The sequence below is a fragment of the Topomyia yanbarensis genome, chromosome 1 (assembly GCF_030247195.1).
Source record: "Topomyia yanbarensis strain Yona2022 chromosome 1, ASM3024719v1, whole genome shotgun sequence".
Lineage (NCBI taxonomy): Eukaryota > Metazoa > Arthropoda > Insecta > Diptera > Culicidae > Topomyia > Topomyia yanbarensis.
In genome coordinates, this window is record NC_080670.1 from 145,798,695 (window position 1) to 145,824,729 (window position 26,035).

The 26,035-nt window shown below is 38.3% G+C and overlaps 1 protein-coding gene across 3 annotated transcripts in view; it reads right to left on the reverse strand.

The window, feature by feature from the left end:
- Nucleotides 1-6,025: 6,025 nt before the first annotated feature.
- The window catches only part of LOC131676584 (serine-rich adhesin for platelets), an 80,188-nt gene continuing 60,178 nt past the window's right edge, over nt 6,026-26,035 (reverse strand). For all 3 annotated transcript variants that reach the window (XM_058955733.1, XM_058955725.1, XM_058955741.1), the window contains 2 exons: nt 20,162-20,449; nt 6,026-9,939 (listed from right to left, as the gene is read on the reverse strand). In XM_058955733.1, coding sequence (XP_058811716.1) covers nt 7,643-9,939; nt 20,162-20,449 — 2,585 coding nt within the window. In that variant the 3' untranslated portion in view covers nt 6,026-7,642. The remainder of the gene's footprint in view (nt 9,940-20,161; nt 20,450-26,035) is intronic.

Here is a 26,035-nt window from a genome sequence, read left to right on the forward strand (position 1 = left end):
TACTTGTCCAATAATGACTGCATCGATGATGGCTTGATCTTTCAAGTCATATGTGTTGCTTTCCCTCTGCTCCTCTGCCAGGATGCTTTTCTGCTAACAGTAGACACATTCGTATGTGGCTATGAAAGTGCTCATGATCTTTTTCAGACTTTCTAGATAGGTAATTGATTTATACTTTGAGGGGTTGTCAGTGTTGCTGTCCTTGGCGAAGAGAATTGTGGTAATACGGCCATAGAAGTGTAACGCCTCAACCATTTTGATAAGACACTCTATTGCTGTACTAGTGTGTCGAATTTTTGCGTCAGCTGGTGAGCGTACGAAGCTCAGAAGATGCAATGATCGCAGCCACATGATGATAAAACTTCGCCGATCTTTTGCTGTATCAGCCTCAGCCTTCCAATAGCAGCACGATTGCTCGAGATCCAATTCTCCAATCTCCCCTACCATAGAGGTACTCGCCATTCCCGATGATGTTGAGGTGGGTCGCCTCTAGTGAAAGTCGATTTCCGAAACACCTTTCGGACACCACTGCTGCACAGAATCCTATTAGCTGCACTTCTTCCTGGTTCTGCACAAATTCCAGGTCCATTGGAAGAACGTTACCATTCATGACCTGAAGTTTACAGGTTAACTTAAAAGAATACTGCAGCTTCGGAATCCGGAAATGCGACATTGGGTCCGGCAGATGAAATTCCTCGTAAAGGCTTAAATTTTTCTCTTGGACGGCCACTAATTATAACAACTCGAGGAAGCTCTGACACAAAACCGAAGCAAAACGTTTCTGGTCTTAGAAATTTGAGATCAAACAAGGAGTTTCCAGCGCTTCCAGGAACACCAAAAATCTCATGTGACATTTCAACACACAGATTCAACTTAGTACAGAACTGGTTGGGCCTAGGTTGGTCAGCGGAATTTTTTTATATTTAAAAAACTCCTCGCGGCATCGAAGAGTCTTCAATTCTCACGATACTGCAAGGGGTTGAAATCTTGATGCTAATTGATCTATGTATCTTACGCTTGTAACCGAACGGTTGCAAAGATCCGTTTGTTGATACCGGCAGTGGCGTATCTTTAATAAATTGCGAGAAAGAGTGGTGAACTAAAGTTGTATGAGTTGAGGAGATTGTTAAATTAATAAATAAAGAAATTGAAGTAATAAAATAATGAAATGTAACGGTTAAATTAAAATGTAAATACGATAAGCATTGCGAGGGATAGGAAGGTAGGTGTAATGACAGTGTGGCTAGTGGGAGTGATTTGGCAGAAGATGCCGAATGGGTAGGATCGCAGGTTCTGGAGGATGGGGAGTGATAGGAAAGGGGGAGAAGGTGCCAGGGAAGAACAGGGGACTTGAGAAGGGTCTGACGACCGAAGTAGTGCAGACGTGTTGAAAGTGCAAAGGTGGTAAGCTCATACGATCGCTGGCTGCAAGTGGCTGTAACAACAGCGAAGAAAAAAGGAGCAGAAGGTAAAGTCGTCAGACGAGGTTAGAAAACACCGGTAAAGTGGCCACCTGGTTTGGTACGACCTCACCCGGTTCCAGGTCCCGTCAAGCGCCATCGGTGTGAACGCCGTCAATAGGGGAACATCTCAGTGTGAAAAAAAACCTTCACTGACCACCTGGCAAGAGTTAATTTCCAAGGATTTATTCACCCAATTGCCAAGTTTCGCCAAGTGTCAGTTTCCCACTCATACCCGTCAAGCTCACTGAGCTCCCGAACAACCGAAGCACCGCGGCACCGTCACATAGACGCCGAGCAACGGAACGGTCTTGATCCTTCCCCATCCACCACCACCTCCGCACGTGAATGAAGCTACTCTAGTACTAGACTGATAGTTAATAGGCCAGGAATAAACTACAATAAAAGGTAACCATTGTTTTCACTTTGTTACATTTGGCCTGTGTTAAGCCAAAGAGGACCAAGCGCCATTTAGAGATACATGCTTTAAAATCGCTATCGCATCCAACATAGCATCAGCAACAGCCACATCTAATTATTTATGGGAACACAAATATCAAACGAAAGCAAATAAGTGGTCTTTAATTTGCCACGCTGATGATAAGTTACCTAAAAATGCATTTTAACATGAAAAATACTAGAAAAAAATTATGGCGTTCAGCTCGGTCTGGCTTAACGCAGGCCATTTGTCCTCTTAAAGCCGTATAAAGAAACCCACACTACGGAGCGACCCTGAATTCGCGGTTCGTGTAGCCCTCTTAGAGAGTACTCACACGCTACGACGTTTGATACAGTTTTAAGTAGGTGATATGCTTTACTGCTCATGACCGCGTACCTGCCCTATTTGTGTTTCTATGAAACTGGTGAAAACGAGGGATAAAGTTAATTAGCAATAATTTTCGTCATTTTTTAAAATTTGAAGTCTTCGCAATTGAAATTTTCGTGTCCTACAACTAAAACACGTTCGTTTTGATCTTTTATCTGCATTACATGTTAGAACAACACAATTTATTTTGCAAAAATCCGAATGGAGCTGTCAGGTCGTAGCGTGATATTCTGGGACTTTTGGTAGTTTCAGTTGTGGTGTTTACATTTATTTTCTTTTTCTTTCGAACAATAATTTAGAGGCTTTGGCTTTCGAACAATAATTTAGAGAGTTCCTGAAAAGGGCACACTTATCCCAAATTATTATATCACTTATTCTTACTTATTTCATGTAGCAGATCAAGATTTCAGCGCCCCCGAGGTTTCATATACAAAATATCCAAACCACACTTCTTTTGATCCCATCGATCTAGCTAGCATTACAGAAGCGAAACTGCATTTTTTGCACCAATCCATGTTTCAATTGATGACTGCAATGATCAATTCTACCTACGTGTTTGAATCATTTCAAATAGGGTGGGAATTTGAGAACAAAATTACAATGATTTTAAAGTTCAATATTGACTTTAAATAATCATTTAAAGTTATTAAATTGGAATGCTCATTCGCTGAAAAAAAAAACATGCGAAGATGATTTTTTCAACTTCTCGATGGTGCATAATATGACCAAAATTTTTTTTAAATATGAAATTGAAGTGTAACCTTAAGATTCTTATTCACCGATTTGATCGAATTGTTGGATTAGGCGGAGGAATCGCAATAGTGATTAACCGCAAAATCAAACATCTCATTTTACCCTTGTTTGATACCAAGGTGTTTAGGAATTGAAGTTGAAATCGATCTTGGTATCATTTTTAATGCTGCGGTATATTTAGCTTTTCAATGCAGCAGTGAACGAAAAACTTTCTTGAAAAGACATTTGGAAAACTTAAAAGAAATCGGTCCAAATTCTTTATAATCGGTGATTTTAACGCTAAACACCGATCCTGGAATAATGTCGAAATCAATTCCAACGGTAAACTACTTTGTAATGATAGCTTTGCTTTTTATTATTCAGTTTTAGTCCCTTATACACCTATGTGCTATTCGTCTGTAAGTAATCCATCAATAATTGATTTGGTTTTGACAAATGAAAGTCGCATTTGTCGCGAGCTGATTATACATGCTGATTTTAGTTCTGGTCAACTTTCTCGCTTTTTCAAGAAGCAGTTTCCTAAATCGGGAAAGGTACAGAATCATAATCAGATGTGGGAAAATACCGGTTGAGTACTGGTGCGGTAAACCAAATCTCCACACGTGTTTGTGTTTCCTTTACATTGTGTGCGGTCTTACCGCTGGTTGTGTTTCAACGAGACATGAAAACCAAACCGAGTTTCGTTTACACAGCACTGTGGTTTGGTTTTGATTTGCGTTTACCGGTGCACGAGTATGGGAAGGAAACACGAGAATAACGAAATTAAACTTCGGTTGTGTTGCGGTTGTGTATTCGGGTTGATGTTTATCGGCTATGTTAGTGCTGCTAGTATTTTTATTAGAAATTTAAAACAATTTTTTTTTGGGTATAATATAAAGTATTTTTTCTATATATAAGCGTGATATAATCGAAACATTACTGTAATTGAAACAATGTCTTCAGACATCTCTGTTCAAATAAATTATGCTCGTGTTCATAAATGGCGTTCCTTTACTCGTTCCTATTGCGATATTTTCAAAATGATTTTTCATCAGAAAGTTTGCAATATGGATATGTTTGGTGTGGGAAACTACCCAAAAATCGAAAGTAAAAGGAAATTTAATAGCCTCCGCTATTTTTATATCCAAGATAGCAGAGCAAAATTTAAGATGACGGTGACATGGACATTTTCAATATAAGTAATATGTCAAAAGATCGTAAATTGATGACTGCAGCAGTCATTTAAAATCTGATATGGCGAGCTATATTCCATACTACTGGCATTCAATAACGTTTTAATGGTAAAAAAACGATTTAATGGTAAACTTAGTTTCAAACGGCGGCGAAAGTGTTCTTGCTATTCGTTAGTTAGTTGCTGTTCTCAATGAATTAAGTTTTTAGTAATTGAATAATTGAGTGGTAGTTTTCTCTAAACTCGAAAGTTCGCGACCACCCAGGATGACTTCAAAGGGGTCCGCGATAACCCAAGGTGATTTTGAAGGGGTCCGCGGTGCAAACAAGGTTGAGAACCGCTGTAGTCTAGAGGACCTCCATAATGTGTCAAAACGATGTACAGTAACAGCAACAATAACAGAAATCTAGACCTTTTATTCAAAACGACATATCTACAATGAGTGACTCTTTGTTTACTTTCTCTTCTGTTAATATTGCGCACTTCCCACTAACCTGGACTCCGCACTTTCAAAGTGCGAGTGATCAAACTACTACTGAAAACTGCAAGCTGTCAAAACACATGTATTTCAAGTGATAGATATGGTCCATTCATAGACAGACCAGTCGAACTAACCAGTCTATGAGAAGAATTTAATAGAAAAACAGTAAGTGCGCAGTGCGATTAGAATCCAGTTTTTAGCGCCACAAGCAATAATTCGGTCGCTTTAACATGTATCCCTCTAAGAGAAGAGAAGACAATCGTGCAGCTAATTTGATCCAGTCCTAACCTCAATATTGAACCAGCTTCTGATTGGTCATTTTGCCAGTCATGAGCGTTCATTATATTTACAATCGGGATGGAAAACAGTGCTGCTGAATCTATTCTGGCTATTTTTCATACACATCAACATTTCGTGCAAATTGAATAAAAGACCTGAATGACGATATAGTTACGTGTATTGTTAAGAGATACATGAATAAATATTTAATTTAATTTTTAAATGCAGCTAGCATTGTAAATCCTTGGTAGAGGTGCGATCTTTTAGGTACAATTATTTTCGGCAATTGTAAAAAGCATTCAAAGGGAATCTGGCAACGATGAACGCTTGTTGTCTTCAGATTTACGGCAGGGCCAAGTCGAAAAAATTAGGAAGAGCAAGAAGCCTGTTGTCGTCTCTTCTCTTATGTGGTTTTCGTTTGAGGCGAAACTGAGTCAGTTCCTAACCCCAACTGCTGTCAAAATGTATGAACTGACAGCGGTTGGGGTTAGAACCTGACTCAGTTTCAGGTTCAAGCGAAATCGCCATTAGGTATCCCTCAACTCATTGCATAATATGCTAGTCAAAACCACCGTCTTTCGATCTGTACTGTAAAATAAGTGAAAAGAGGTATAGTGACGCCGTAAAAATGTCTTTTTGAAAAAAAAAAAAAAAAAATGACAGCAATGCAATTGAAAGACGGATAAGTATTCTAGAGCGAATTAGTTACATATTTAGAACGGAAAACTAGGATTAGGCAGGCTTATATGTTCCTTTGCGATCAGTCTTTCCATACAAGCCATGTGCATATGCATTCTATCGATACCAAGATGAATGTAGCTTGAAACTAGCGGCATCAGATTATCATTTATTTTTTCATTATAAACTCAGCATTATAAATGGAAAAAACACAACAAAAACAATATTCCGAGAAAGCCCTTAAAACTTTTATGATATTTTGATATTACAAAATTAATAATCAGTTGAATTTAACCGTTTATTTAAACTTGTACAAATCATTTTCTGCCTATGCACTTGGAACCCTTTCTTTCTATTCTATTTCAGTAAAAGATTGGTTTAAAAATATTATTTTTATTAAAAAATAATTTTCAGTGTTGTATCTTTGACTTTTTACAAAGAACGCATAGACTTGAGTTCACTATGCAAATAAAAAATATCACCCGCTGCTATTACGGATGGACGTTAGGAGCTCACATTTGACCTCACAGCGTGGTCTCAGCGCGCCACTACTTCCTACATTAATTCGTATTTATATATGTATTCTACAACTTATACACAATATTTGACTGATGTGGTAAAGATTCGGTGTTGGGATTTGTAGGTTTCTTTTTTGCGATCCATAGTGTTTACTTAATCTTTGAAAACTTGTTTTCCTGCTCAACGTCTGTGAAGTGTGTTTGTATGTTAGTATTGCTTTCGCTCAGCTTACATAAAATAACAATCTACCTCTGACGTCACAAGCTAGCTAAATCTTTTCCATTTGACGTAAAATATTTACAGCTGCTACTTATTTCTTTATAATTTTCGTAAGTTAATTTTCGCACGATGTAAACATTTATTAGTGCGATCTCAGTACCAATATACTATGTACCAGATCCGAGTTGGCTGTTCGTTTCATGATGGTTACGCATTTCCGTTGCGCCATTTTCTCGACCGCCGAATAGTTAAAAGAAAAATATGCTGCTTGAATGGCGAAAGAAAAATGGCCCGCCAGTTTTTTCGTGCAAGATGTATTGCATTTTGTCACTACTCAAAAGTTCGGTTTGGATGGGCTTGTTGCGTGGTACGAAAGCAGAGCGGAGGTGGTTTTCCCGCTAGCAATATTTTTGAATGTTTATAAATAAACTTTAGATAGTGGGGAAGCTTAGTATTTTGTTCATCTGTGTAGGTATTTGAGCCTCGGTTTTGATTTCTCAGAGAAATGAGACTAAACTAAAAATAACACTGCTAAGCATTATGTAAATAAAACACAGTCTTTCACGTTTATTTGAACTAAAACATATTTTGCATGTCGGCATGTGTGTGTCGTTTGAATGAAAACAAAACAAACGACGGTTTCATTTAAATTGTTGTTGTTTGTATAAAATTATATATTTACTTCTAGGAACCAAACGATGACCTTGACTCGAACATTGTTAGAAATATACTGATGAATGAATTTGTAAAATTTTGAAACAGGTGATGTAGTTGATGGGATTTTGTGTTTATGCAGTATTGGCCAAAAAGGACGGAATCTGTTTCTTGTTTTGTATTGCGCGTATCGTTTGAGTATGGTTTATCGTTGCTTGTGTACCGAAGACGTATATGTCGTAATGCATGTCAGTTTTTTCATAGATGCATTTAAATTCCAAAACTGATTTTTCAAATTGACAGGATGAATTGATATTTTCTAAATTTACTGTCAAAAGAAACTAACTTTCTATTCAGTTATTTCAGCTGTATTGTCTCGGAAACACATCTTAAGAGCCGCTGCAAAAAAACTTCTACGTTGGCAGTATTTAGCGGTGACGAAATAAAAACATTCCAATTAACGATAGTAGAAGAAAACCATGACTCCTTCAGTATCTTTTGCTCACCACTATTAAGTAATCTACCACATATACCTCCAGCGATATGTAACCAGAGGCGAAAGAAAACAAACCTAAATAAAAAATAATCACAGCATTTTTCTTTTAATTATTCTGCAATCGATAACAATTGTTTCCATTCCAGATATTGTCGTACACTGCTTTGTCCTTGCGTACGCGCCAAAGCATTAGTTCTAGGCTGGCTCGACTATCCTCCAGAGAACAGTGGCCAAACGAATTACTACTACCGCTACTGCTATTAGTATTACTGTTGCATTTGCTGTTATCACAGCTTGCATTGCTAGTTCTACTATTACTACTATTCCTAATACTACTACTGCTACTGCATACAAACTCGTCGTTGATGTGATGTTGTGGCCTCGAATGCATCGTGCCACCTGTCCCCAACATCTGAATATCCCGTTTCAGAATGTTTTTGGTGAGTGACTTCAGTGACTGCCGGAACGGAAAACCGTTCATATGTGGAAACGTGATGGACGTATCAATCACAGTCTTGTGGATGATTTTTAATACTTTTAGATCATTCTCGATGGCATGTCCGATTAGGATAGTGTCATCGTAGATAAAGCTTAGGAGATCTTTTTGTACTTGTTTTAACGTGACGTAGTTGCGAGGGTTGGCAAAGTCCGCCTCCGTGACACCTGAATAGCGAGTATTATAGTCAACAATCTCGATATCTGGTTTAACGAACTTTTCATATACTAGACTACCGTCGACAGTTACAACCGTTACCTTGGTCAAATCCAAACCCCTACCAGTGTAGGACATTTCACAATCGAGTGCGAAGACACCATCGCTCTCGTCATTGTCCAACAGATCATCATGCAACAAATCAACACATTCTGCGTTCATATTCTGGTAATAGAACTTGTTTAGAAGCATTTTTTCAAACTTTTTCAGCTTTCTCGGTGATGGTTGAGTTCTCAGGAACCCATCGAAGGGACCGTTAAAGCCAGACAGCAACCCGGTCCAAACGTGTAATTTGTTGATAGTGCAACCTTTTACATCGGCGTCACCGTTGCAGCACGAGTATATTTTCTTGAACTCTGCTCCGGAGAAAACGCGGGTAAGTCGCCCCCAGTGATAAATGCAATGCTCTTGTGTCAAGTATTCTCCATCCCGGGTGGTGAAGAATCCTTTTCCGCATCGACAACACTCGCGTTCCTCACTCGGTTGCAGTTGCATGTTCGCACCAAGCGGTGAATCCAGGGACGTTGGCTTACTCGATAGTCGATACATTAGTAGTGTATCATTGTCATCGACATTTGTCGGTGAGGAGGTCCCACTTCCTTGGCCACTGTCGTTATCATCGCTTTTGTCTGAACCGGCAGTCACTAATCGCTTATTTGCATCAGTTGCTACCGCAACAGACGTCGGGTAGAATTGAGCTGGACGGAAAAAATCGTGCGGAAACTTATAGATGATCGCTTTGTTCGAGTCTAGACCATATTCCACGGGGAAACCGAGCTGCTTCATCACGTCTTTATCGAGCACGTACTTGCGAAGATACTTGACAAGCTCATTCTCGTTCAGATTGAGCTTCACATACTGACGTAATGGTGTAGTGTTTGTGGCTATTATTGCCGGGCCACCGGGCGCGGATGTTTTCAAATTGCCAGGTGGGTTTCCTTTGTGGTATTTTTTGTCCGTATGCTGTGCCGTGGCGGTACCGACTCCTCGACCGCCGATGTTACCCCTAAAATCCAGGCGACCTTGGTAACTACTGTTTTTATCGTTCTTGACCGAAGAGGATAATGGAGATGTAGCCGATGCCAATGATGCCGGCGTTGGCAACGATGGCCATAATGAATTTGCAGAACTGATGGCGGCTTCACGTTGACTGTTGCTCATGCTGCCTCTAGCCGATAAGTTCGTTTTCGTTGTTTGTGATGTAAGCGATGAAGTAGATGATGATGTTGACGAATTATAATAGTATGTCGGATGCGTGATGTGATCATCTTGCAGTGCATTGACAACGTCGTTGCAAGTGATTGACGGCGGCTGGCGTAAATTTGATGTCGGCTTTTGCACGTTACCATTATTACAGTGGATATTGTTAGTATTCTTCTTATATTGTTGTTTCTTTTTTGTGTATTTGCGCTGTTTTTTACTATTGCCTTGGGTATTTGGTGAGTCTTCACCATTGGTGCTGCCACTACTGCTACTGCTGGTGCTGCCACTGGTGGCACCACTACCACCACCTGAACAACTGCTAACGTCGTTGGTCTCTTTAGCATCGCTAACGCTGCTGAAGGCCGAAGACGACGACGATGATGACGACGCCGGCGATAGCGAGCGCGTGGTAGCATTTTGTTCATCATTTTCATTAATATTGCCATTAATTGAATGATTGCTGCTGCTCGGCCCTGCTGAAGGCGAATCTTTAACAAGAGAGAAAAAGAGAAGAAAAACACGTTTTAGAACTTTTCTGCTCAATGTTCGAGCGTCCGACTGGTGCGTTCCGTGCTCGGTTGATTGATGTTTCGCATGAGCAGTTGGGTCACCCCCTTAGCCACAAATGAAATGTCCAAAAACAGCACCGATCCAAAAACTGCACCAGTCATCGGCATTAACTACGAGTTCTATAATGGACACTGCGCTTAGACACTAAATGAGCGATTATGTACAAATTATATAACCCTTAACCGGTAGTGGCGCCACCAGATGTCATATTTCAGCAGCAGTTTCAGTACTGGCAGTTTCGTGCAATTCTCGTGTAACCATCCTCCGTCACCGTGTTTCAGTGCGCATATTTAGTATTGTGTTTTTTGCTTATTCTGCCCAAGAACCATTCACCATAATGGATGTAAACTGATGGAAGTGTGACTAATGCAATGAGAGTAGCCCTCAACGAAACCCTGAACGGATACAGTCATTAATTCACTAGTAATTCCTACGGTAGCTTTACCGTCTGGCCAAACGGTGGCCGTTCGGAAAGCGGGTTAGTGGTAAAGCAGTAATGATGTCAGTTGTTTGCTCCGTTGTGAGTCATGGCAAATGCCTGTCGAACTCAAAGGCAAGTTCAGTCCAAATGGTCCAATTTTGGGCATAATGCTCAAGAAAATTATCGCGTGTTCACTATTTTTTTTATTCGAAAATCAGGTCAATGGCACTACGTCCAGCCCGCAGAAATTAGGCGTTAGGCAAAGCCGGGTAAAAGTTTCGTGATTCGTTGCAGTGTTCAGTTCAGCATGGCAAATACAGTGTTTACGGTATATACTGTAGACAGTCTAATGTTCACATACTTAGATTTAGATATGATTAGTAAATTCATATGCCTATTGATTACGTACATAACAGTTGATGCGATGGTTTAAACAAAAGGCATTGATTGGACCTGAGTGAAAAGCTTGAGTGTTGATAGAAATAATAGAGTCGATATTAATATACATATTACGTCCTCATCATTAATGTACAGTGTAAATAATAAAATAATACTTTTGGTTAATTATGGACTTCTTCGTCTTATCAGAATCCGACACTAACTTAGTGACAGAACTAAGCTAGCGCTAGGATTGACGCTAGTTCCATAAAACGGAGGCACTATTTGTGTTCCTGAGCAAACCCTTAGCCAAGCGTGATAACCCGCAAGAAAAATTTGGCTCAGTAAGTCAATGTAAGATACGCTATTCTATATTTCTCCAAGGTGGAGTGTCGGATTCTGATAATACGAAATCGAAATGCGAATTCCATAACTAGTTTATGTATGCAGCATGAGATACAGAACAATGTTTAAGAAATGTTATAATATCCATTTTTACTGTATCGATTTTGTTGGCTATTTTCGGCAAATTTGAGACTAAGAGAAACGAAAGCAATGAAATTGAAAGACGGATTCTTTTACGGCGTCGGTGGTAAAACATGAGTTATGTTCTACCATAGACCATGCGGTAGACTTGGGTGCAACGCCCAACTCATACTCTGCAGAAGGCAAAGAATTCTTCACATTTTCCTTTCGATCATACCCATATGAGCCTGCCTAGTTCTAGGTTTCTGTTCTAAGTTTATAACTGATTCGCTCTAGAATACCTATCCGTCTTTCAATTTCATTGCTTTCGTTTCTCTTAGTCTCAAATTTGCCGAAAATAGCCAACAAAATCGATACAGTAGAACCTTGCGGCAATTAAAACATAGTAACAATATCCATTTTTATATGTTTTTTGGGGTAAGTTTTAGAGACTCGTACCATAGATAAAAATGTGTTTTTCATTGTTCTAAACAATTTTGCACCAGGTTAAACAAATGTAAGAGTTATCGTGAGCATTAATATCAGAACAACTTGTTTGAAGAGATTTATGCAAATAACTTAATATATCTAGATACCTAGATTACATTGATGTCTTCAACATAGTTGTTTCTAGTATTAATCTCAATAACTTTGCTTAAGACTTCGCCCAAAAAATGTTTTTAGGGGGGTTGCTTCTCTATTATTACTTCTACAAAAAATCTAAAAATTCTCTGATAAAACTCCAACTTGGACGATTTCGAAATAATGTGATCTTGACCGTAAAAAACTGGTTTTGAACATTTATTTCAGTATTCTTCGACCTCCTATTGGACCCGGGCTGGTGTCCACTAGGAGGTCGATAACTTTCTCCGGACAAAACTAGCCTAGAGGCCGTGTGGCATCAGGCGGGTTGAAGTTTCTCAACCAAGAATTGATATACTGGGTTCCTGTTCCCATGTCATAAAATATGCAAGTAGCGCATGGAGTGTCGTGGGTCTTCTCCTTGCTGTGTTACGCGAATCTCCGACACAGTGGACGTTTGTTTCTTCGTAAATCGTGGGATTTAAAGGATGGTCATGTCCGCATTACCCATTTCGGGGTTCGCTATAGGCGATTATAAGCCAACGTGTTTCGTAACTTCTAGTGGCTGTAGAAACAAGTGCTGCTGATGAAATGTGTAGTGCTGTAATCGAGTATGGTTGAGTAGAACAGCTTAATATTCAGCATAAACGTACAGCAACTATGAATACCCGCATTGTGCAGGATGGAAACCCGATCATAATGAAATAACAAGAACACAACTTTTATAACATATTGTGTTATAAATTAGGTCTCGTTAGTAGTTAAAATAACAGAAATTTATAACAAGTAATCCTGCGAGATATAATTTTAAAAAATTTCTGTTATGTGTTTCTGATCAGGAAAGCTTCCCTAGCTTTGGTTCAAAAACCGTATTTTCATAAAGGAAACTTCTATGTTGGAAAGCTGCTTAACCCCGTCTTCGTAACTTTCCACAAAAATGGCATGACAAATCTACGTGAAATACCTCGTGCATGTATACTTGCGAATAGTGCTAGATTCATGTCTTATATCCGACTTCATAACACGTGATATTTATGCTATCACGGTAAATATGACTGTTGACAACATAAACAAGATATACGTCTATTGTTCGGCATATTTGCTCCCTGATGATTTCAAAAGAGTTTTATCAAACTGTGGCAGAACTGGGTTTCCCCTCGGCAGTGATGCAAATGCCCACCACATAATTTGGGGCAACTCAGATATCAATTTGAGAAGCACCGAATTAATGGAATACTTAAGTAGTACAAATCTGCACATTATTAATGCAGGAAACCGCTCAATATTTGCACCAGGTGGCAGAGAAGAGGTGTTAGATGTAACTTTCTGCTCCGACGGTATTACGCATGAGTTGGCAAGCTGACTCGTACCAAACGAGCTCGAACCGTCGTTATCTGATCATAAGTACATCGTCTATGATCATTTAATCGCCTCACTAGATATCGTCACATATCGTAATCCCAAATTTACGAACTGGGAACTCTACGAAGAGGGCTTGGCGACTAGGTTTTATGGGTACCTTCCGACGACTGAATCTCCAAGTGACATAGTAGCAGCATACCAAGAGCAGCATATCTAGAGAAAAACCTTGGTGGAATGCCGAACTTGTTTGACTCAAAAAATTATGTAGAAGAGCTTGGAATATCTCAAGTCTCAACGAGACTAGTAGATAAAATAAGTTACTTTCGAAATCAAATGACTTTCATGTCAGTTCGACTCGTCTGATAAAGATGTAGTACTAAACTGTCTTTTTGAAACACTTTCCAGGCTGTATGGAGCCATCACTGACGACGGCCCCTGAGTTATTTACAGATATTTCTGATTCTTGGACGCTCATAGAATTGTGACAACTGAATCGATCAAATGGGTGATTGAAAGTTCTGTTCCGTATAAGTCTCCTGGAAAAGATGGAATCATTCCAGTTCTACTACAAGGAGGATATGAACACTTGAAGCATATTTTGAAAAAAGTTCTTACGTGTAGTCTTGCAACAGGATAATTTCATTAGCGTGGCGGGAAAAGGGTGACTCACATTAAATTCCATCACGGAAAAAACACTCCAGGACATTTGAATAGTGGAACGAAGCTAGATCCGAGCAGAAGATTCAACAGAAGAAGCAGACGCTTCAGTAGACACCCCGTTTACAGTCCCGGTATTCACGGACGGTGCACTCCGTTTGCCACATGGGCCGATCGCTGGCCAAACCATGTATTTATTGGCAAAGTTTGAAAGCTTGTGCTTCCTTACCTTCTCCGGAACATTCAACTTGTGCTGGGTGGTTGAGGAACCACAGAAACTGCCGGAAATCCGCCATGACGTAAGTCTCATAATCCATGATGAGACAATGAAGCTTCGTCAGCATCTGGGTGTACAATTTCCGGGTCCGTGACTTTTTCACCGTATTTTGCCCTTCGTCAAGATTTGGAGCCTTCTGCACTTTACATGTATGCAGTCCCTCCCGATTCTTGTTTCTCTGGACGAAAGACTTGGACAGATTCAAGTTTTTGGCCACATCCCTAACCGAAGTATTGGGATTCCGCTTAAGGTTCAACTGAGAAAGTTTGGAAAAGTGGCCATTTGGAAAAAGAAAAAAAGCAGTTTTTTCTCACACCGTTAGATCTATCGGTAATACTCTACCAGTGCCCCGAACACATTGATTGATTTTCATGAAGATTTTCCCAACGATGTGAGAAAAAACTGCTTTTTTCGTTTTCCAAGATGGCCGTTTATTAAGGCGTTCTCAGTTGAACCTTAAACGCTTTCATTATAACACGCTTGTGATCCTGATCACTAAAAGACCATTCACTCTGAACGCATTTCTCCTTCTGTTCGATCCTCAGAGTTTGGTAGTAACGTTTAATCACATGACTCACCGTTGACTGCACGATTCCATGTTGTTTTCCGATGTCCCGATGAGAGAGTTGAGGATTTTTAAGGTGCTTGCGCAACATTAATTCGCAACGTTCCCCATAGAAAATCCTCCCGATTTTCCCACCGACTAAATCGGCTTGCGTAGGCACAATCGGCCGACCATGCCACCAATTAATCGGTCGATTGTTGCACCGACTATTATGGGGGTTGAACATCCCTAGTAACAATTGTGGTTTTATAATGGTTTTATAGCCACTCATAAAACTTAGATTGCACTTTTAGCATGCTATAAAACTTCAATTGTTACTTGGGATGGACGTCTGCCGACGCGACAACCGATTAAATATGACCGACGAAATCTGTTGAAATCGGTCTATTTCAACCAATTAAATCGATCGATTAGTTGGTAGTTTAAAATTGGAACCAGATTCACACAAATTAAATCTGGCGATTAATATGGTGACGAAAATTGTACGATGAAGTTTATGAACTGTCAAATTTTCTAGGGGTTGCTTTTCGGGTGGTGTCATTTTTTCCAATTTTCGAAAACTGTCAGCGATAAAAATACAGTAAACAATACACTCTAAACTACTTCCAACCAAATTTTCAAGAGAACATACCCAATGGGTTGTTTCTACAGCGCTGTTTCCGTGATGCAATTTGCTGTGGGACACCCTTTATTTCTTAGTTCTAACGAAATACAGATCAAATAACTCAAATCAGATATCATCTATTGAAATTGAAATTGTTATTGAAACTGTTGTTTTGTTATCTACATAATGGACACCGCTTAGTAGGCCTGGTCGCTGTAATGATTGTGTCATATGTATGCAATATGTGACACAAATTTTTAATATTGACAAGAAAAATGATAAGCAAACGTTTATATGTAGTTTTACAGGTATTAACTGCGTATGTGGAAGCTAAATTAGATTAGATTCGACTATTTTTATCATATTTGAGCAGCTAAGTTCTTACTGGGTAGGGTAATGGGCCTTTTTTGGCTCTATTGGAAAGGGTGCCGCAGTTTTCTTTGAACAACTTTTAAGTGAAACAGTATTTTCTATAACAATGCACAGATTAAAGTATTCGTGTACTATTGTCCAAACATTTGTATAACACATATCTAGACAAAATCATGAATGAATATATTCTTGAGATTCGCTAAGCACACTTACAACTTATTTCAGTTCACTAAGCAAATGAGGCGAAATGGCAGATATTTCAAAAAGGCATTTTTTATTTCGATTATAGAGGTTTTGACCTTATGGTCATTCGCCTCTTTTCGGGTTAGAAAAATCTCTTTGGACAAATTTCTAACCCTATGTGCGGGATTGGAAACCGAACCCAAGTGAGCTGCGTACCACGCAATCGATTTACCATCTACGCTATGCCCGCCCCTTAAAGGCATTTTGTAAACAAAAAGTTGGATTTAGTCGATACTTCTGAACAAATAGATTTATAATTATTGAAGAAAGTAATCTAATCTAATCACTAAACACCTTTTTAGCACATTTGATATTGATATTATCTCATATACAAGTTTTCAAATCAAGAGTAGCGAAATAGGGTAACAATAGGCTCTACAGCTATAATAGGCACAATACCCTACACGAACGTAATGTCGCGTAAGGAGTTCCCAATCGATATCCAAAATGTTTAAATGTATGTGCCTGTGGTTATCGCTTGGCAATCATACTGGTGATAACTATTTAAGTCTTCGTTGTTTGATATCATATCATATCATATCGGGAAGGTTTAGCCATCGTAAAAAATACACTCGCTCCAAAACGAATATCCGCCATAGACCAACAGCTAGGTGTAAATTGAAATCGAAACGCTACTGCTTGCTAAACGACGACGGCTCGCTCACGGTCTAAGTGGACCTCGCTATAAGTGGCGTTCGGTTCTCGTAACCCTGCCGTACAGCCAGCACTAAGCAACTAGGAGGATCACCGAATAAGGGTTAGCCCGCGATTCTAGTGCCTAAAACAAACACAATAGTACCGGGCAGTGCAATGGTGGTCCGTCCGCGTACTCGCAACGACCGCGTGTTTTGACGAATGAGGCACGAGTGCTGACGAAATTGTTATGTAAACTATATGGAAAAAGATGATTTTTATTATCAACATTACGTCGGTACGTGACCTTGCGTCAACGGCACGGCATAGCCACAGCACAGTGTGCAGCTTCAACGAGACCCATACAGCGTGTAAATAGGTACGAATGACTACGCGATGACAGGTGCGGTGTGACCGTAACCTTTTGATAGTAGCCTAAATTGGCTGCTAAATGTGCTCTTCTTACCGAAAGTTCAATGTCACTCCACATGGTAGGCCTGTATGTATTCACGCCGTTGTTCGTTGCATTTGATTTTAGTAACAAATTTTATTTTATTTCACTTCTTGGAGCGAAAGTGTTGCCGATATTTTCATTTCAAATCTCGCACCAAAAAATCGTTGAATGGTTTTCTTGTTCTTTATAGATTTCCTTGATTACTTGAAAAAAAAAATTATCAGTTCATGCGTCTGCGCCATTCTCCATTTTCTACTGTGCTGCCGGAAAGTAACATTTTCAGCAAATATTTAGACCCGTGCATTTTTACTGAGTAGTTTTCTAAGGCAAGCTAAAACAATTTGAAATCTGAGGGTTTTGATGAGTTCCTTATTTCGAGAACGGTTTCTAGTGATTGTTTTAACCAATGATTAATTTAATTTGATCCTGATTTGAGTTGAAACATAAAGGATTTAGACTAAATGATCAGTTCCAAGACATATATATTTTTTAAATTTTCCGAAAGTCCTCCTGGTGATTGAAATTATAGGTTGTTGATGTATTGAAATATTAATATATGAATCACTAACAAAGAGCAACTCTCATTGCTTACCTTCGCTTCTGGCAATTATTCAATCATTTTTTTTAATTTTTCCCCAAAACTCTTTGGATAATATGCTGGCGTCATTCGCATCAAGAAAAATTTAAAAAGGGTTGAATAGCGCCGTAATAATTAAAAGAGAAAATAAAAGAAGAAAGCCTCTCTTTCTTAGATACATCTACTTGAAAAAGTATTAGGGAATTAACTCAATCAGCATTACCACAATTCTTTTTCTATCGAAATAATTTGGGTTGGGGCTGGGGGTCGAGGATATAACCACCAACTATCCCCTTCCTTACTATACCACTAAAATATGATTTACTAGAACTTTACTGGGTCCGCTTGCTAGAGACCATCAAACGGCTTTTCATATGAGGCTGACAAAATCGGGGGATGATAAAATCGGGTCTTCAATTTTGTCAGGCTCACGAAAATCTGTTTGATAGGCTTTAGCCGACGAACCAAGTCAAATTTGAGTAAATCTGTTCTTGGGCACTTTTTTTCTTATCTTAGAGATGTAAAATATGCAAAAATAAAAAATATTTTTTATTTTATTTTAAATGTGGCACGTCGGTCCGTCGGTACTTTATTGTCTCTTTAAGTGGAATATCAACTAATTTATAGGTAAACTATAATTCTGTGGCAAAATGGAATAGAATTATCGGAATGCCATTCTGCTCGCGGCATATAGTCACTTTACTTTACTTTAATATTTCAACTTAAATTTTTGAAAAAAAATATCAGTTTAGTCTATAGTTACTCATTCATTTTGATCTGTTAAAACAAATCGAATCTAGGTATTTCGTGACGAAGGCAAACTAGACTCCATGGAACTACTTTGTATCTGTGGTTTTAATTGAGCTGTCAGATAGACTAGACAAGACAAACCGAGTTCTTGAGTTAAAAGCTATTTCGAAAATTTCATTAATTGAAACAGGATTTTTGGATGCATCATATTTTCAATATTTATGTTTCTTTAAGATACCGTGAACTCCTAAAAATATTTGTAATCTCCAAACTCCGAATAAAGGGTATAAAAGTTCTGGAGATTCTGCAACACAAAAACACTTGTTTGGTCAGCACTTTTTGGACTGTCACTAATAGAGCTAATAGAATGAATCATTTTCATTTCATATCGAAAACATGTGGTCGGTGTTAAGTCAGACCGGACTAAGTGACAAAATATTGATTTCGAGAAAAACGAGTTTAAAGTTTGAATCGCAGCATCCTTTACATTATAAATGGAAATTAATTTTTGCCATAATTCTTGCTTATTGTTACATATTTCAAATCTGGCAAAAGTCGAATGTAGCTGACGTAATCCTTTATCCATTGCTCTCATTATCTCATTTTTTTTATGTTTGTCGACTTAGTCCGGTCTGACTTAACACCGACCAACAAAAACAACGTTTTTAAAAAGCTATAACTTTTTGACATTTTAACGACATTCAATTAGCTAGAGATTACTGGGTATGGAAAGTTATGAAAATTAGAGCCATAGTACTCAAGTGAGAGCAAGGATGTGAAGTAAACAGATCGGAAAACTATAAGTGGCAGGGTCATTAGAACAGGCTAAATATCGTGCGGGCTTAATCTTTGTCTTCTGTTAATGAGGGTCGAGCTTAGGCAGTATAACTACGAATCACCCGAGTTCACTAACATGTATCCTGGTAATGATAGACGTGTCCATCTTTACCGTGACAACCGATATAACTTTTTGTTTGAGCGAGATTTACTCACAATAACAAGTAAGACCAATGAATGTGACTATTACCTTTCATTTGAGCACTAACAATTACAATTGTAGAATTGAGGCTATTGTAATTAGTCTGATTGGATTTCGATGGAGCAGTGCTGCCAGGGACAGTTTACGTTGAATTTTGATATATTTTCGTTATTTTGCAATGTTATTGGGCAAAACTAATCCACTTAGATTGTCTTCGACTACGTTTTCCATGCAATTGGTCTATTGTTAACATTCTAGAAGAATTATATTGAGCATAGGAAGGTAAAAATCGAGGAGCTTCTAGCACTGCAAGGGAAGTACCTATCTTCATGAAAAAAAAGGTTTATCGAGTTTCTTGCCACCACTATTTTGAAGAAAAATATTTTTTAAACCCCATATACACTAGAAAAAAATTAGGCATGAAGGGGTTAATTTTCAGGAAAAAGTTAGTAGTTAAAAATGTAGATATGAAAAGTCACTAGTTTCAACCTAATGCATTGGAAAGGAGTATTAAAATAAATAAATAAATCCTTCACTTCCATATTTAGTTTACGGAGGAACAATTTCCATTCGAAGCATCCACCGTTATTATCGTTATATTTTCGGGTGCTTACCCAGTGGAGCACTTTAACCCAGTATGGTAAAGAGGGAATTATAGATGATTAGATAGAAGCAACTGTTAATCGAAATCGTGTGTTGAAGCTGTCAGTAACATATGTTCTAAAATGCAAGTGCAATGAAGAAGAGTAAGAAACATAACCCGAATGGTGTGAGCGAAACAAATACTAAATAAAAAAACGGAAAAAGAGCAGCCGGCTTACCTTCCGCACATGTCGCCAGGAATTTCCCATTTCTGGAGAAGTCCATATCGAGCACCTGGCGGGTGTGGCCCTTGAGTGTCGTGTACAGCCATGGGTGCTGATAGTTGGCTTCAGCTGTGCGCTGTTTCTTCACTGTCGTTGCTACGGCGGAGGCTGCAGCTTTTCTGCCGGTCTTGTTCGTTGCAATACCGGAAGCAGCTGCAGAGCTGGACTCGTTGTCTACCGCGCCGTGGTCATGTTTGTTTTGCTTTCCGTCGTCTTTCTTATCGTTCCGGCTCGATGCGTCACCTGGAAATGAGGAACGGTAGCATAACGAGCATTAGAATAGTTTTATTGCATGCTAATGCGATTTGAGGGATATAAGGCATATGATAAAATGAAGTGCGATACTATAGTTTGCACAGAGAACGCTGGAAGCTAGCTTATTTCCAAATTAAGGTGTCGTTACTTTTACTTAAATTACTTTGACCCATTCAATCCGATCTGTCAAAACCTGCAACCAATCGAGGTCTATACAAACAGAAACCGCTATAGTGACGAGTATCGAAATTAAAAGATACACCTCCATCTAAATTATTATCTATTCCATTTTGTTGTAAACAATCTGTTTTTGGTAAGTTAAGTAAGCTGTTTTGTTTGACCGCGAAACTGAGTCAGGTTAATATATTTTGACAGCAGTTGCGGTTAAAGCCAGAGCTCCGAAATATTGACATCTTCGGGAGCGCTTGAAAGACGCAAAGCAATTTTCAATTAATGGCCTATTGCGGTTTAAGGTTTTATTTCGGTTGTCTGCTTCATCACTCATTGGTTGGGTGCAGCGCAGTCATTTATTTAATAATATAACAAATAGATGCCTTGGTTGATGAATGGCTTTATATTTTCTCTGAACTGAAAACTTTTGATTCTGCGTGAAACTTCAATCCGCTTGAAAATATATTAATGAATGAGGGGTTGAAAATAAATTCTGGTTGTGGCAAATTCAGACAGTAATAAACATTTGAATTTAAGGTGACTCAGTTTCGCCATTAGATACAAATATGCATTGGGTGCCTGAAAACAAGGGACGGGGTTTTTTATATAACATTAAAAAACTCTCCAATAATAACATTATATTATTGAAATAACAATAATAAATTCTCGCTTGCTTATGTGACGCACATGTTGCCTTCGTAGTGCCCAATTGGATTACTTGTTACTTCGATGGTCTATTAACGATTCACGAATTTTACTACAACTCTGAACATCAAATTCTACGACGGATATCACACATTGCGCACTTCTGATCACCCTCCCCTCAGCCCGTTATAGATAAGGGCTGACTAAACATTCCACAAAATCAACAACTCGTCTTTGTGTGTTGCCTGTCAACACGCAGTAAATTAGCAGTGGTGGGTATGTGAGATAAAACCGAAGAGTTTCTTAAAATAGAAAACATAATTGCAAATATCTGGCCGTGTGTCACTTAGCCTGTCCAAATGACCATATCAGCTGATGTGATTTATGTGTGGCATGTGTGTGGTATTTGGGTATGTCAAAATATTTATCAGATGAAGACTTATGGCAGCCGTATAGCTTGTTAGTTCCGGGAGTTTGAGGCTTCAATCACAGAGAACAGACATTCAAGTTGGAACAAATAAGTTTACAGAGGCGGGCATAGCGTAGTTGGTAAATCGGTTGTCTTGTACGCAGCTGACCTGGGTTCGATTCTCAACGTCGCACATTTGGTTACAGCTTTTTTGCATAGAGATTTCAACAACTCGTAAAAGCGGCGAAACCTCTATAATCGAACAAATAAAAAGTTCATAATACTTGTGTAAATATTTGAACGAATATCAATTAAAACAATTAGTTGAGAGTGTGTTATTTTGAAATTTCTATGTAAATCGAGTGAAACTCGGTTGCGCAACTGGCGGTGATATTCCAATCACCTTTGAATATACCGTTAATTTCTACCCAACCTAAATGCTCGAGATTGGCGTGTGATCTACGAGCTATAATAAACGCCATGCTGGCAAACACTTATCAATCCATAGAGGAGTTTTTGCTTTGGTAGTAACGTCAACTAAGGTTTAATTTACAATATTTTTCAGTAACACTTCAGCACACAGGATGGTTTTATTCACATTGAAAATCTGTCATCTTAGAGGGCATCCTCGTAGAGTTTAGAAATCTGTGGTAATGTAACTCAAAATTTGGTTCCAAGTGTTAACTTCTTGGAACCAAATTTGACAGTTATCATTTTTTTCAAATTTGTAAATAAAAATGATTTTTAATTGATAAATAAAAATGTCGTTCATTCAAGCATTTTATGAAACAAATGACAAATTAACAAATGATTATGTATTTGATAGTCATAATAAATATACAAGAATGAAGATTTTATTCCTTTTGTTGACTCTGAATTCTTCTAAGATATGAAACTAGTACCTTTCGTGCAAACTAAGTCAGAAGAGATGAAATCAAACACATCGATTTGCTTAGCCAAATTTGTCACTTGACTGATTAGCACTGACCAAGCGGAAAACGCGAATGACCCAGCTGCTATTTTTGGCAGTTTGGACAGATTTTGACAAATTAGTAGGTAGAAGTTAGGAAAAATATGTGCTAGAAAACTGCTGGCGGCGAGTTACGTAAAATGCACCGTAAACGCACTATGAATCAATATTTCTCGAGAAAGCAAAATCCAGAAATTTTCAAAAAAAAAGATCGCTTGGCTATATTAACTGCGGAAGTCATTAAATGTTTTAATCTATTGTACTTCTTGGGAAATAATTTAACAAAGTATTTAATTTAGTTGTCGCACCAGACCTTAAAAATGATAGATAATGGTTTTATCAATTAGCAGCTCTTTAATATTACCGAATTAGATTGCGGTAGATTTTCTAAATAAAAGTAGGTAAAGCAAAGCTAAGCAGGTACTACATTTCGTTGTGGAACTTGAGCTTCTGTTTGAATAGATTTCGCAGCTGATTTCAGGTATACAATGAAATTGCAGTGCTGTTGTACTATAATCCTGGCGACTACTAAGAATCCTTCCTAGCTGGGTCTCGAACATACGACGAGCGGTTTATGAGACCATCGCCATACAATCTAAACCGCCAGACCTGAACGTGGAAAAGTAGGTAGGAGATGTAAAATGCATTTTGATTGTGTTGCATAATAACTATAATTTTTTTTAATTTAGGCAGGATATTTCAGGACAAAAAAATGGAAGGTTTTTTTTAAATATTTTTATTTATACATTTACAGTGATTTATTTACAGCGTATTTTCAGAAAGTTTTAAATATCCTCCATAACCTTTAAGGACGTTGTTTGTATGAAAGCAGTCGTTTTTGGCTTAATTTCTTAGAAATAAAATTTATTTAATTGAATGTTCCTGTCAAAAGCTAGGCTTGGAAGTAAAGAAAGATAGGTCGCATTTAAAACAAAAACGTTGTCACTGGTATCAACTAATACACGAAGTTCGAGTCGACATGGAATAGCTATGTAAACAACACATTCTTGGTTAGTGGAAATGATTGTCGTACAGTATTTTTTATATTTGAGAAAAGGCGTTTATATCGAATTTTTAACTTGTTTAAAAAATAAAGCCCTGCTATCACAACCAGGGGCGCCACAGTCGCCATTTCGTTTAGTGGATGACTGTGACTGAATTGACAACTGATCACATATCATTTTCACAATGGCCGATATAGCAATGTCACTAGTTGGGATAGGCTGGTATGGAGGCACCAATGTGTACATAAATATTCGTTCAAATTATTACACAGGCATTATAAACTTATGTATTCAAACATGGATGTCTGTTCTCAGTGCACCTATGTTAGTGGGGAATGAAAACCAAGCCCGCATTTAGTCAAAGCCTATTTGCTGCCCTGTAACGCATAGAAAAAATTGCATAAACAGAAACTGACTTCTACCAACAAACTGTACAACCAGTTTATATGTTCAACTTGTTTTGTTTGTGTCTCCGCATTAGATCTTCGATAGAATAAAGAGTCGAAAGCATCCTTTCAGGCATGATACAGTGTAGAACATGTGTCAATATTTTAAGTCATGCCCCTATTTTTCAACCACGCGACACTAAACGCCTTGAATTGATAGTGCTAGTTCGGAGGTACTTGACACGGAAATACCAACAGCCGTTTTGGGTTAAACGGCTGGTGGAGCAAATTGTTTAATTACAATGATCAAATACACCACCAAGTAAGCAAACACATTGCGACCAACTGTTAGTATAGTTAGATGCGTAGAAACGAAAGGGTTGAAGCGAGTTCAGGGCCATGCATCACGCAGATTCGTTGAACTTGTCTGGTACATTTTTATGACGAGTTCTAATCTGCTTGGTTACAACATGTGTCAATTTACTAGAAGATAACCACTTATTCGTCTACTACTATCGCGAATTACTTCCAAAAACACTTCCCCGAATTTCGAAGGCCACGGAATGTGATTACAATCAATTAGCAGAATGCCGTTTGTTATTACTCGAATATCGTTTGACAAATAGACATGACACTTAGAATATATTCTCTAATTTTCCATTCCTGGTTTGGGTGTTGCGAACATACATCTTCTTGTCAAATAAATTGTCAGACAGGAACTAAACATTTGGATGTAACCTGGATGGGACATTGAATAAATTACGGTAACTTTACATATGAACTTAAGCATCTTTGACAGTTCGCTTGTACTGTTTACATGGACTTAAAAAAAATTTATGCGATTTGCTTCGAGCGAGCCAAATCGCCAACAATGTAAACAGTACTAGTAAACTGTCAAAAAATGAGGTTAACTTTGTTGGTAAAGAACGATACGAAGACGGTCTACTGTTCGTCTCTGGTTGTTGTTGATTTGCAAGACAAAATCTGCTTCCAATAAAATTTCAGGTTAAAGTTGATGGTAGTGCTATACTGATGAAGCACCGAGTTTTGCTGATGAGGAACAGATTTGTGCCGAACATCGTATTAGGCAATCCATGAGACGTTTCTGATCATTTCTAGTTTACTTCTTCTGACGTTACTCCGATGGGTGCGACGCCCAACAATATCGTTGATTTTTTACAACATCAAACGAATCGGACTAACGAAAGATGTTTGACGGACGAATTTTTCTGTTCGTAGGAGTAGACTTGTTGACAGAACCCACCGCTGAATTGTCAAATAAACGTCTAATGGATTGCCTAATAACTTACACAGGACTTGAATTATGTTATCGTTTGTAATACTAGTGTGAAACAATATCAAAATTAATTCCTAAAACTACTTGGATATAGGTTAAAAATCGGCTGGCCCTAAGAGACGAGGCGACAATCGCGAGCTAATTTGACCAAGTACTAATTAGTTTCTGTTTGGTTGTTTTGTAAATCAAGAGCGTTTGTACAATCTACACACTAAATAAATTTTGACAGTTGAGAGACCTTGTTTACTTGCACTTAGAAAATATTGCACTCCACCGAGTACAAGAAACTTGATTCGAATTGCTTTTTAATTCTAACGCCATGTAAACAAACTCGCTGAACTGCCATTTTTACGAGCCTTTTTACTCCGATGACGTCAGCCTGCAATGTTCCATAGAGCATTGCGTTACACTCCTTAATCAGACTTTTTTGACTATTCAAAGAGCTTATTTACATGGACTTCGTTTTTTTATTCTACCACAGTACGAAAAACTTGTTTTGTTTTCGATATATGGGAGTACACTTCGCAAATTCAACAAAAATGATGAATGACAAAAATGTTGTTAGGTTTTGAGCGCTTATAATTCATCCATGTCACGATAAATCTTCACATATACATCTAAGAACAGATTTCCAATAAATAAAACTATAGATTTTTGATGTCACGGCATTGAACATTCGAATAATGTAAAGC